Source organism: Anopheles funestus, chromosome 3RL (genome assembly GCF_943734845.2).
Source record: "Anopheles funestus chromosome 3RL, idAnoFuneDA-416_04, whole genome shotgun sequence".
Classification (NCBI taxonomy): Eukaryota; Metazoa; Arthropoda; class Insecta; order Diptera; family Culicidae; genus Anopheles; species Anopheles funestus.
In genome coordinates, this window is record NC_064599.1 from 55364859 (window position 1) to 55377482 (window position 12624).

General features: G+C 40.3%; 4 protein-coding genes across 10 annotated transcripts in view; 3 read left to right on the plus strand and 1 right to left on the minus strand.

The window, feature by feature from the left end:
• Positions 1 to 7345, plus strand: part of LOC125770195 (uncharacterized) — a 65978-nt gene extending 58633 nt beyond the window's left edge. For all 7 annotated transcript variants that reach the window (XM_049439563.1, XM_049439562.1, XM_049439564.1 and 4 more), the window contains 2 exons: positions 3268 to 3341; positions 3804 to 7345. In XM_049439563.1, the coding sequence (XP_049295520.1) occupies positions 3268 to 3341; positions 3804 to 4002 (273 nt within the window). In that variant the 3' untranslated portion in view covers positions 4003 to 7345. The remainder of the gene's footprint in view (positions 1 to 3267; positions 3342 to 3803) is intronic.
• Positions 7346 to 7567: 222 nt separating this feature from the next.
• On the plus strand, positions 7568 to 10109 carry LOC125769505 (oral-facial-digital syndrome 1 protein homolog). Its single transcript, XM_049438239.1, has 2 exons — positions 7568 to 7727; positions 7813 to 10109. The coding sequence occupies exons 1-2, from the start codon at positions 7568 to 7570 to the stop codon at positions 10107 to 10109; spliced, it is 2457 nt and encodes an 818-aa protein (XP_049294196.1).
• Positions 10110 to 10118: 9 nt separating this feature from the next.
• Positions 10119 to 10741, minus strand: LOC125770295 (cytochrome c oxidase assembly factor 5). The gene is made up of 3 exons (XM_049439705.1): positions 10523 to 10741; positions 10347 to 10448; positions 10119 to 10271 (listed from the first exon to the last, which is right to left on the minus strand). Exons 1-3 carry the CDS (start codon positions 10625 to 10627, stop codon positions 10230 to 10232), a joined length of 249 nt encoding a protein of 82 aa, XP_049295662.1. The 5' UTR covers positions 10628 to 10741; the 3' UTR covers positions 10119 to 10229.
• Positions 10742 to 10942: 201 nt separating this feature from the next.
• Positions 10943 to 12614, plus strand: LOC125770184 (probable cysteine--tRNA ligase, mitochondrial). Its single transcript, XM_049439547.1, has one exon. It carries the CDS (start codon positions 11041 to 11043, stop codon positions 12607 to 12609), a length of 1569 nt encoding a protein of 522 aa, XP_049295504.1. The 5' UTR covers positions 10943 to 11040; the 3' UTR covers positions 12610 to 12614.
• Positions 12615 to 12624: the final 10 nt, after the last annotated feature.

Sequence of the window (12624 nt, forward strand, 5' to 3'; positions counted from 1 at the left end):
TCCACACGACAGGACCGGATATCAAATCCCATCCGGACCGTCCTCCCATACCAAGGACTGACTATACGGCTACGTGGTAAAAATAAGTCTTGATATCTTGAATAAATATTTTATTCATCGACGGACCCACTCGCTTTGTCAAAAAGCCCACTCGAGAGTATTGACAAACATATATGTACTTGACGGATTTTTTAACATATACATTAAGAAACCAAGGTAGCGCTCTGGATGTTAATGATTTCGATGAATGCCGCATTTGTCATGCTTGGCTCGAACGCATCGCAAACATCGTTAAAATTACGGCACATAATCAAAAACGGGTCGGACGATCCAAAGCCACTACGTCGATTTTCCTCCGCCAGCAAGAATCACACTTAGAGAGCACGGGCAGGCACGTAAAGGTTGATGGCCGAGAGTAGCGTAGAAGAATCAACGTGGCCATTTATTAGATCCGCTACGAACAATCTCCTGGCGTTCAGCAACCTTTCCTCGAGGAGCGATAATCCAAGCAGCAAACACCTGGTCCTTTAATCCAATCGGCGATCCCAGGAACTAAGAGCAAAAATTTCGGCTGGATGGACTCAAGTCGTGCGAGTGGCCGTGCTGCAATGTCCCTTTAACTCTAAAAAATATCAAACATCCTCCCAATCTTTCTTGAGCCATTACTTTTTAACATCTAAAAATGGAAGCTTCAAAATTTTACATCTGCTGGTGCAATTTCCACAGAAAATTAATAACACCATTCATGACCACTCATCATAACGTCGTAAAATCAATCCCGATTACGATCCATTAGTTGGGCACCACATTGTCCTGTGCTTCCTTGCAAAAAGCTTTCATACTCCAACCAAGGTGATAAATGAATGTTGATGCTCGTTTCACTGCTGTGTCGCGTTTAGTAACCATCGAGCGGAAAACAAAATTGCTCGAGGTGTTGTTTGTCCAAACAGAAAGAACAGATTTTTAATGCTGCTTCCCGTTTTTGTCCGGTAGCTAAGTGTTTGCGTGTCTTGACGTACCGCGACGCCAAGAAAGGCCGGTCTAGTTTTATTACCTTTTCTCACAAGCTTTTTGGGGCGAATAAATATTCAAACACTTTCAGCAGCTCGAACAAGCAGGATGGAAATTTTTGGAAAGTAAACCATTGTCGTAAATAAAGTCCTTAAATTGATCCATCAATATCGATGCACCCTTTGGTTACAGTAAAAGTTTTGCAGCGTACTTTAAGCAATTCGGAACGTAAAGGAAAACAGCCTATTAAACCTTTTACACAAATCGAACAGCTTTTGATAATCTTTTGTCCCAACCTTAAGCGATGGGGATGAATGTGAAGGTAATAATAATTTATGCTTTTTTAAAGATGGATTTATCGAAGTACCTCTTCCTTAGGGCACTAGGAAGTTTTAAATAAGCTCGATCATTTGTTATGGTTTGTCTTTATGATATATTTCAGTATAAAATTAATTTTATTTTTTTTTGTTCCATTATCTATCGTCCTTATCGATCGTTCCAAACCCCTTTATAAATTACCAGTTTTGGGTTACATGTAGATATCCATTGTTGTTTTATACGAAAAGTTTAATTTTTATTGTAAATAATTGTAACATAGTATTTATTTAAAGGATTTTTAACGGAAAACGAAATGAAAAATTCCCGTTAAAACAATTTTTTTATCGATCGAAGCTAGTTATGGTCAGATAGTTGTGCCAAATCGGGACCATGAATAGGCCGAGGTAGAATTTCGCAAACCCCCAATTCTTCAAATAGCAGCAACTTGTGTCCGAGCATTCTGGCATCGCAAAATCTGGCAATTTTTCATTCAGCGATTCAGTAAAATTCGTTGAGTTTTATACCGAAATTCCCTAAATCGGAAGCAGCTCATAATATAAGACTCACTTTTGATCCCACCATATGCAGAGTATGTATTTCTGCGACTGATAATTGCGCTTTGGTGTCGGTGGCTCGCCAGATTTTAAGGATTATTATGCTTTTTAGGTTGTTATGCATTTTGTCCCATGAGTTTACTGGAGCACGCACTCAGCCTTCTCACGCTGAGAACATGTCGCTTTTTTGCTTGAGAACATGCAATGGTTTCGCTCAAAGTAATCAATGACGTAAAATTAATATTCCTGCCGATAATCAACTTTTGTAAACCCCCAATACAAATTGGTTGTAAATCGAGTTTAAGTTTTCTCTTTTTGACTTATTATTTTATCATACTTGCCATATTAAGGCCATAGAATTCTTCTTTTACAATTTAATAGAAATTAAATTAATTTAAAATTGACTGAACCAAAATGTATAACGTTATGTAAATTCTCTTTCCAAAGCCTTTTTTAAGAATGGTTGTGGCAATGGACTCAATGCAATATAACCAAAAGTCAAAATAAACTGCAAATTTTTTATGGGTTCTACTATGTATTTACACATTACAAATTAACTGCTGACCGTTATGTCCACTCTATAGTACTCTATTATCACTCAAGTGTACCCTGTAAGAGAAATAAAGCCCAGAGCTGTGAGTGTCGTCTCGTTAAAACCGGCCCAAGCAATGACGATGAGCCATTAATAGGATCGTATAATAACCAAGCATGCACCACCATCGCACTGAACGCAAAAATAATAACTACTTCGACAGTAGAAACAAGCAAACCTCAGCCCATCGGCTCAGCAAACAATCAATAGACCTTTCACCGGCATATGAGGTGCTAGTAACCGTGTGCATAAACTTTCTCCCACAGTCATCAAAAGTCGGTAAATCACGGTAGACTATAAACATTCCGCCCATCCTCATTTTTCACCTTCTTCTGTCGAATTTTATCCAAAACTTGCTCCCACACTCACACACGACACTCAGTCCTGCTCCACGTCCGCAGGATTACAGGGGCGACAGCAAAGGTGCAGAGAAGTATAAATCGGTGAGGTGGCCGCAAATAACTCACTCTTCATCAGCTGCCAAAGTGGGTGCTTTACCACCGCTGATCAGATTAAATAAACGATCCAACGAAGCAAAACTTTTGCTGCTGGTTGTGTGGAAAATTGACACGGGCAATGGAATGAACATTACACACCCGTGCGCACCATTGGCACATTGGCCTGGCAGCAGAGTATTTTTGTTTGCTAAATTTTCAATTAACACAAATAAACGCTGCGGTTGGGGGGGGTTTCGGTCGGTTAGGGGTGTGAGGAAACCGTTGAGAAAATGGCCACTAAACTTCATCCATTCATTTTTCTTGCCTTTTTTCTTTCTCTTGCCCATCTGTACAGGTGTACGAAGGCGATGATGGAGAACGTTTCGAGCGGAACTGGCTCTACTGGACCGGTGCCAGGATGATTTACAGGTACGAATGAATGCAAAGCGGCTGAATTTTTTGTTCGCTTTTACTCACTAGCTCATGTTTAGATAGGATATGATTTTGGAATGATTAAAATAATAGCATTCTAAATGTAGTATCAAAAATGTGTTTTTCTAATGTGAACTTTATGTACACAAAATATTTGTTTATTATTTGAGCAGTACAATGTGAAATAATATTGTTTTAGGCAGATCATATTCTACTGTTAATCAGTGTAAATCAGTTATGACGTTGCAAAAATATATAATTAATTTTCACGACTGTCTAAAAATTCATAAATCGTCGTAATAAAAATTCAGAATCGTCCATCCAAAGCAAAATATTTATTGAGACTCGCTTTGCGAATTTAATTTCTTAATTTTTAAGTTTATCTCACAATTTGTATTATAAATTTTGAAATACTTTCACCAAGACAATTATTTTAATATTTATTTCCGTTTTCGAAAGGTACCTTCCCAAAACGGCCGGACTAAGAAGAATAACGCTGCACAAAAGTGTTTCCTCCCGGGGCGACAAGATGTATCTGCTTCTGTGCGAATGTGCCGACCTGCTCAAGGATCTGTCCGCGGCTGCCCTGTTAATACCGGCGCTAAGGGCACGATTATGTGGCTACACGGGGCTGTACCGGCCAATTCAAACGTTCTGAACGTCTTTAATTTGCTTGACACACCTGCAATCAAACGTCGGATGCGTCTGTTGAACAAATTCAAACCCAAGGCAAGAAACACGGTTGTGTAAGCATGAACGTAGGTAAGTAAAATTCACTCGCCAGAGCTCACATATGATGCTCGTATTATAAACTTCATCCTTGTGCTGAGCAAATGCGAAAATTAAATTAGGCGTAGATAGTGCGACGAAACGCTGTACGCGTGTAACAACTAAACTACTTTTACTAAGTAAAGCAAACAAAAAACTAGAAATTGATAGAATTTGAAACTTAAAAATTGCGCCACTAGTCACACACTCACACATCGGTGAGTACGAAATGCAAGAAAGATATAACTTTTCAAAAACTCGTCACACATAAATATACTTGCGCTTTGTGGAATATACTGTACAAAATAACGATAACGAGTCAACGCAATCGAAACCGCTTCGAACCAATGTGTAACATAATTTGCCTATTCTCAGGCTTTTAAGAACAAATTATACCAACAACAAAAACACACACAAACACATGTATGAAGCAAAAGCTCGTGGAAAGGTCACTACGAAATACCACATAAACAACAAACAAAAAAAAAACGCCGTGCCAGTAGAATATATTCAAAATGTACCGTCGTTTGCTGATAAAACAGTGAACACTTACTGCCAACGTTGGCCGCCCGGGGGGACGTTAATATCCGTTTGATATAGACACCGATGACATAACAGCGTTAGCATAAGCTCTAGTATCTATCGATGCGCCAAACAAAAAAAAATGAAACAACAGAGACACACGACACTTATCAAAACAACCACCAGGAGAATGAGACCGGTTTCACACGACCGTAATGGGATACAATCATGCTGCTGATTAGTTCATATTTACATAAGCGTCTTTTTCCATATACAACGATGAATCGATAACCGGAGCACGAAACAAATGCAACCCCCAAAAAACAAACAAAAAGTTTGCTGTACAGTACATAAAGTATAACCTTAAATTCGTTTAACTGAACGAAGACGAACGATAATTTATGATGATGTATTTATTATGTAACATTCGAATGTAGACTACAGGGCGTCAAATTCCTTTCCAATTTGTTACAAGTGGTTCATTTTTACACCTTACCCATTCATAAATGCTCAAACACTTTTAAAGAGTTTAAGACACAATTGCATCGAGTAAATCGAGCTAACAGTTTTAAAATGCTGCGGTCCAAAATTGTTATGGTTTTTGCGATACTTTCTTACAGCGAGTAAACCAAATCATAATAATCTGTTCTTTAAGCAATTCTTACTACCTACAAGATGCTTTAACGATGTTGTAAAACAGCACGATCGAGCTAGTGCTACCTACGGTAGATATGGAAATTAATTGATGAAAGCACTGTTTAAAACCAGTGATAAACGAAACCAAAACACAAAATTAATACAGTCAAACAAACAATTGCATTAGCAAACTATTAACCTAAGGTAAAAGTGCTAAGTAGCTAAGAGCGAACAACAGAATAAGCTTCTCTAAGAGAAACAGACATTATGTTTTGGTTAAAAGAAATGCAGTAAATAGGAAAACTATCGCAAAATTAGAAGTAAGAAGTTTAGGAGAAAAAAGGACATGGAAATACAAAAAAAGAATAAAAGAATGAATATATTTATAATGCTTCCCGAATGTGTAATATGAAAACAAGCGAATCCTTGCCACAAGAAAAAAACTAAAATAAAAAAAAGAATATACTTATCGTTACCACAAAACGTCTCTAGATAAGCTAACAAAGTAATAAGAGCGAAAAGATTTAAAAGCGTACCGGAAGCGAACATCTATCGACACATGTAGCAAACTAATGGAAAGATATAATGAAGTTGTATAGCCAACCTATTGATTGAAGATTTTTATAACCGATTTCAAATTCCCCAATTTTACTAGACCATAGCAAAACTATATTAAAACTGTAAGAATGGTATATGCGCATCTACACCAGTTAGCGTACTATTAGCGTTGAAGGGTTCGTCATTCAAAATCAGCCGAACTTTGCTAAACAAAGGCGAATAATCGAAACGAAGAAAAACAAACACATCGTCGATTGAGAAGCAAACCAGAGCAACATATAAATACGCTTATATACATAAATGCCATACACCTCTCTTTTTTTAGTGCTTTAGAATAGCGAAATCTTTAGCCCATCTTCTGAAATAGAGCAGACTTGTAGTGTACAGGTGCAAGCTCGTAAGCTTCTCTTGAAACGGTCTTACAAAACTTTTGTAACGACGTACATATTTAAAGCCACTCGAGACCAACAGGCGCGTTAGGGGTTTATTTTCGAACAAGATCGACAAAACCAAATGTGTAGCTTTACACATTTTCTTCTCTCATGATCGCATATGTCTGCTGGCTGAAAAAAAAACATTACAACATCAAACGGACCCGGTCAAGCGAAAAACAAAAATGGTGGTACAATCGTCACCGGAACGACGCTAAAACATGAAAACATAACCGAAACGAGGCAAACTAAAAAAAACTAATTTCAAAGAACGCAAAAAAAGAACTTTCTACTAATCGCTTGTAAAGCATATAGCAAAGCAAAAGAAAAAACCGACAAGCATCGGTTCCCCCTTGGGACAAGCTATGTAATGATGGATCAATAGAGGCAAAAAGAGATTGCAGACAAGAAAGACGGTGGAAAGGATTCAGCATCCAGACGGGAATGAACAAAAACAAAAAAGAAACACTTTAAAAACTTGCAATGCTGTGATACTGATAAATTTTAATGATGTTAATTAAATCTAAATGCTGTTGCTGCTGTCGCTGGCACCGCCATTGCTAACTAACACGTTCGTTCGTTCACGATCCGGAACAAGGACACGGCATTTGAAGAAAAGCGTAATGCTTTGAAAGGTTCAAGATTTTTTCTTTTAATCACCCAACGCTCAAGAAACTTACTTCCTCTTGTTGTTCCTATTGCTCCCATTCGTTTGGCAGTACTTTTAATTACACGTTATCTCAAATCATTTTAAAGGTGGTGAAATTTTTATTTTAATTAAATTTACTTCAAATGGCTCCCGAGCACCACCTGCTAACTCCCATTATTATCCATTTTGTCGCATTAAATTTATCGTAAAAAGGTTTTTTTTCTGTTTTTACGCCAACAATAATGTGTACGCTTTCACTTTTCGGGGAGGAAAAAACAAAAGCAAATATGCCCGAAATTGATAACACAAACACATCAAAGAAACGGAACAAAACAGCTAAGGATTATTGTACAAGCGCTCACAAACTAGTAGAGAAAAGTTGATCGAATGAAAATAAAGCAGCATAAAAGATACAATAAACAAAACCATTTTTCCTCCGGCGTTTTTTTTTTGTTTTCGCTTCTCCTCATGCACTGCGTTATACACATCCGAACGTAAAAGCGTTATCCTTCAACGCGCACCTGTCACCATAGCAACGGTAGTTAGCCGCACGATGTAAACAAATGGAAAGACGCGCGTCCGCGTTTTGTGATCAGTTTTTCTACCATTTAATGTTGGATTTGGTGCGGTCAAGTAAAGTTTCAAGAGTGTCCTAAACAATGCCCGATTCCTCCCGCACGCTTGGTGATATCGACGAGATCGATAGCGGGGAGCTAAGGACACAGCTAAAGAACTGGATCGAGCAGGAGGGCATCGAGACAAACATTCAGTTGCAGATGAAGAAAAATTTAATTGAGAAAATGAGCCGCACTGCGTTGGGTAAGAAAAATGCGTTTCTGTCCTGAATTTTTGTTTGCTTTTTTAGTTCGACACATTTGAATATATAAGGTTGTTAATTTTTCAGGCAAGAAAATAGCTCTTAAATTACAAACGCAGCAAGGAATCGTGCTTTCCCCGCTGGTGCTCGTACTCAACACGCTCGTGGCAGAGTTTCTCTATACGCAGAACTGCCACTTTTCGCTGTCCATTTTCACCAACGAGGTTCCGTTTAAAAATACACTACCGGACTTTACCCGTTCCTCCAAGTTTCGGTTAAATCGTGCAGAGTTGGGCGAAATCTTTGAAGCGCTCGGCATTGAACACTACGATGGGTTGGTGCAAAAGTACGAAAAGTTTGGCACAGACCATGGCAGCCGTTCGCTTCTGTACATCGTGTTCAAGACAATTCTCTCAGCGGTAAAGACCCAGGAAGGTAAGCTGCGCCGACTACAGCGTTTGGATAAGCGGAAACAATCCGCCCGAACATTGTTTAAGCAACTGGAAGTGGAAAAGCTACACAAAAATGTGGAAAAGCTCCTTCACCGGGTAAAAGCCGTTGGGAAATCGATTGTCGAACTGGAAAAGAGTCAGCAACAACCAAACGAAACTGATCCGAAAGACGTTCAGCAGACGAATCGCGACGAAAAGGTGAAACCTGACGACGAGCAATCAGCCCGCTCGCTGCGTGTTTGTTCGGAAAATGTGTCCAAGCTTGTGGAACGGTTAGAAGCGTGTACGAACATGTTCGAACAGCTAATCGAAACTGTTCGCCACCAACGGAACGAAGATGCCGAGGATAAGCTTGAAGATGAAGAAGAAAACGTCAAGGAACTGGACGAGCAACGTGAATATAAGCGGAAAGAAAAACGAAAAACTTACACCGAGTTCCTGCATGAACTGAAATCGACCGAACACGGTAAAAAATATGTTGCGAAACTGCAGAAACAAGTTGCCAAACTGTTGGACAAAGAAAAACAACAAATGGAAGAGAAGTACCGAAAAGAGTTAAGCAAACTCGAGTTACAACATGAAGAAAGGCTAGCGAAAGCACTAGTCACAAAACGAGCGGCCACGTCCCCGTTACCTCCGCCACAATCTGACAACTGTGCCGTCTCCGTGTTACAGCACATTGACTCGAGAAGCGAGGAAAGTCAGCACTTTATGCGAAAAATAGATGAAAAGCTTGACCAGCTGTATCGCCAGGAACGAAACGTGGATGACAAATTGGCCACGCTTCGGTACGACCTGCAACGCCAGGAGCAAAGGCAAAGTCATTACTTCGAATCGCTGAAGGCGGCCAAAACGAAGGAAAGCAAACTGCAGGTACTGCACAATGTGGAGAAAGAACTGATGGCAACGTTCGAGGATGAAACAAATACTATCATTCAGAATGCAAAGCAAACAATTGAACAGCTGGAGAAAGAGAGTGATAAGATTAATCATTCTTTCCAGCGATATTTGCGTAAGCAGCGTGAAGACAAACGGAAGCTTATTGATGAGAAAGTCCAAATATGGACCCGGTACAATGATGAAAAGTTGGAATTGAATCAACAGGAGCTTTTAAATGGGACAGTAGAGGTATCTCCAAAAGAGCCCGAAGTTGCCACCATCATTCCAGAAGTTAATGTACCCATTCAACTGCCCGAAAGGGACACCCCATTTGAGAACCCTTTCCGATCGTTCGATCCACTCAAGTATCTGAAACGAGGACGCCCAGCTGAAAGTCACATGGTGGATGTTGGTACTGGTACAATTTCCAATACAGGCATTCAAACATCGCAAGAAGAAGAACCGGTTCAGGAAGTAGCAACGGAGCAACCAATTCCCATGCCACGAACCAACGGTAATGCTCAGCTTTCTGATGCATTAGCCAAAGATACACGCGAGCTACGTAAAAGCATTGAAGAAAATCTTCAAAAGTTGGATCAAATGAGCCGTACATACTCCAAATCTCAAAGCTCATCCGACAAGCGTACGTTTGATATTGTGCCTCAGAATCCACCAACGCAGCCGTTACAAACGGTCGAACCAACATCGAACAGAAGCTTAGATGATTGCTCCAGCACAGAATTGGGTTTATCCGATGGTGAAATTGTGCTCCCAGTTGTCGCTGCACAAACTCTCCAAATGCAAACGAAACTGTACGCTTCGCAGGAACAAGTCGATCACAGTAACGGCCATCAACACGTCCCAAATAAACAAACTAATGGTCAGCAGGCAAAAACGAATCCGCCTCAAGCTGCAAGCTACAGTGATTTGTCCATCAGCAGCATTAGCGGCGTAAGCAAACTATCCTATGAAAAGAGCCAAAGTTTCGATGGCGAACTGGATCGCATTTCTACCGGTGTTCGTTCGAATGCATCGCAAAACAGCTGGTCGTAAGTGGGAGCGTGCCTTTCTTTAGAGCTATATTTTATACACTATATCTTGCTGCTGGGTGTTTTGAATGAATAAACATACATATGATAATCCTTTGCTGTGCTGAAATAATTCTTGTTCGGTTTAGTAACCTTTCCTGCCACGAAACCGTTGTCGATTATCGAGCTGTTAGGATGGAAGAGAAAGAAAGCCACATTATTAGTAATCGCAAAATCGCCGTACAAACCATTTTGTTCTTACTATTGATCGTTTGCATTCGAAAAATGTATTCCTCAACACAAAGCATTCATTCGGCACTGAACCATCCGTCCGGTTTAAACATTCTCTTGGAGTTTTCTTCTCCTAGAAAACAATTAATGAAACATCCGGTTAGAAAATGCAGAACAGCGGATAAACACCGGTACTCTTTGCCATACCTTCTTGCAACAATCACTCTGCAGAAGACACATTTTCAGGTCTGCCCGTACACCTGCACACGCGGATTTATCCGCGAGCTCTTCGTTTCCCTCGTAGCGCATCATTTTGTCAAGTTTTGGTATAAAATTTGTACTATTTTCGATGCACAATACGAACTACACCAGAAAGGATTGTTTTGTTTTGCACAATTTCATAACCAACAAACTATTGACAACTTACTGACGGCAGCGTTGCCAACCATTCCCCCTTGGAAATGGTTTTAAATTTGAATTTATCGAATAAATAGGTAGATACAAAACCACATATTTTATTTGTGGTTTAAATCGTTGTCGACTGAATATTTTATAATCCTTTTTGGTTTCTCCATACCTATATAAATCCCCGTAGTATACTGGTAATTAGAAAACAAATGAAACGGAGTCATTGGCCTCCGATTCGCCGCAAGACGTCAAAATCAGCTGTTCACAAGCATAAACACAGCTGTTTACAGCAGTTTTGTTTTCTCGCAAAGTGTGCCATGTTTCTGCGGTTGCTTCGAAAATACTCTACTGGAAAGCTCCCCCAAGATCTGCGCCTGTACGATGGACGACTTAAGGAAAAGGTTCCGTTACAAATTCAACACGGCAAACCGTATATTTCTTTCTACACCTGTGGACCTACGGTATACGATTCGGCACACATTGGCCACGCCAGCTGTTACGTACGGCTAGACATTCTGCAACGCATTTTACGCCATCATTTCCAGCTCCCGTTGGTTACTGCGATGAATATTACGGATATTGATGATAAAATAATCGTACGAGCTCAAGAACAACAGACGAACTGGCAGCAGCTGGCCCGCAAGTATGAGGATGAATTTTGGAGTGATTTGAAAAAGTTAAACGTCCGATTGCCTGATGTCAAGCTACGCGTTACCGACCATATTCCAGCAATTGTTCAATTTGTCCAAACGCTCATCGAGAAAGGATTTAGTTACACCACAACGGATGGCTCGGTTTACTTTGAAACCAGTAAGTACGAACGATACGGGAAGTTGCAGAAAATCCTCATCGAACCGGCAAGTGAAGAAAACAAAGGCTTTAAAAGGCATCCGTCCGATTTTGCCCTCTGGAAGGCATCAAAACCTGGTGAACCTTATTGGGTAGCTCCTGCTTTCGGTGACGGTCGTCCCGGATGGCATATCGAATGCTCTACGCTAGCCAGCCATCTGTTTGGCAATACACTCGACTTTCATGCCGGTGGTCTTGATCTGCGTTTTCCACACCATGAAAATGAAGAAACACAGAGTTGCTGCTATCACAACGTAACGGACTGGGTAACGCACTGGATACACACTGGTCAGCTACATCTCACAGGACAAACGCACAAAATGTCTAAATCCCTGAAAAATACGGTAAGCATTAATGAGCTACTGAAAGACTACAGTGCAGACGAATTCCGTATGCTCTGCCTGTTGTCACACTATCGCAGCGTTATCGAATACGGTCCAGAAGCAATGGATACGGCGCGAAACGTTTTACGAAAGTTTGAAAGTTTCTTTAATGACACCAAAGCCTACATCGATGGTCTAAAACCGGCAACGTACGATGCGGCTAGTACGGACAGTTTGTTTGCTAAACTCTCGGAAGTACGATCATCTGTGATGCAGTGTTTAAGAAACGATTTCAATACCGCAAATTCAGTGATAGTTCTAGGGGAACTTGCTTCTAACGTACAAAAGTTAATCAACAGCCATGAACAAAGTTCATCCCACTCATCGCTGATAGGTGCTTCCAATGTAGGAGCTGTTCTTGCCGTGACGGAATACATTCGTGAAGAACTACTTTCTTACGGGTTGGAATCCATCAGCAAACCATCAACCCGGCTCAGTCAAACCACTAGTGAGACAGATCAATCGTTTAAAAAGTTAATCGAAACCATCGTGAGCACCAGAAGCGAAATCCGACAACAAGCAATGGCAACTAAAGATGCTCAGCTATTTAAAGTGTGCGATTTGTTACGCGATCGCTTATTGGCGGCAAATGTCGAGCTAAAAGATCACGGCAAAACTTCATCATGGAACTTACGGGAAAGAAACGCAAAATAAAATTACATTTCATAT

Coding starts and splice junctions, on each gene's coding strand:
- LOC125769505 (XM_049438239.1), top strand. CDS start 7,568: ATGCCCGATTCCTCCCGCACGCTTGGTGATATCGACGAGATCGATAGC. Junction 7,728..7,812: donor AATGAGCCGCACTGCGTTGG/GTAAGAAAAATG, acceptor TTAATTTTTCAG/GCAAGAAAATAGCTCTTAAA.
- LOC125770295 (XM_049439705.1), bottom strand. CDS start 10,627: ATGATGCGCTACGAGGGAAACGAAGAGCTCGCGGATAAATCCGCGTGT. Junction 10,449..10,522: donor AGAGTGATTGTTGCAAGAAG/GTATGGCAAAGA, acceptor ATTGTTTTCTAG/GAGAAGAAAACTCCAAGAGA. Junction 10,272..10,346: donor TCGAATGCAAACGATCAATA/GTAAGAACAAAA, acceptor CCATCCTAACAG/CTCGATAATCGACAACGGTT.
- LOC125770184 (XM_049439547.1), top strand. CDS start 11,041: ATGTTTCTGCGGTTGCTTCGAAAATACTCTACTGGAAAGCTCCCCCAA.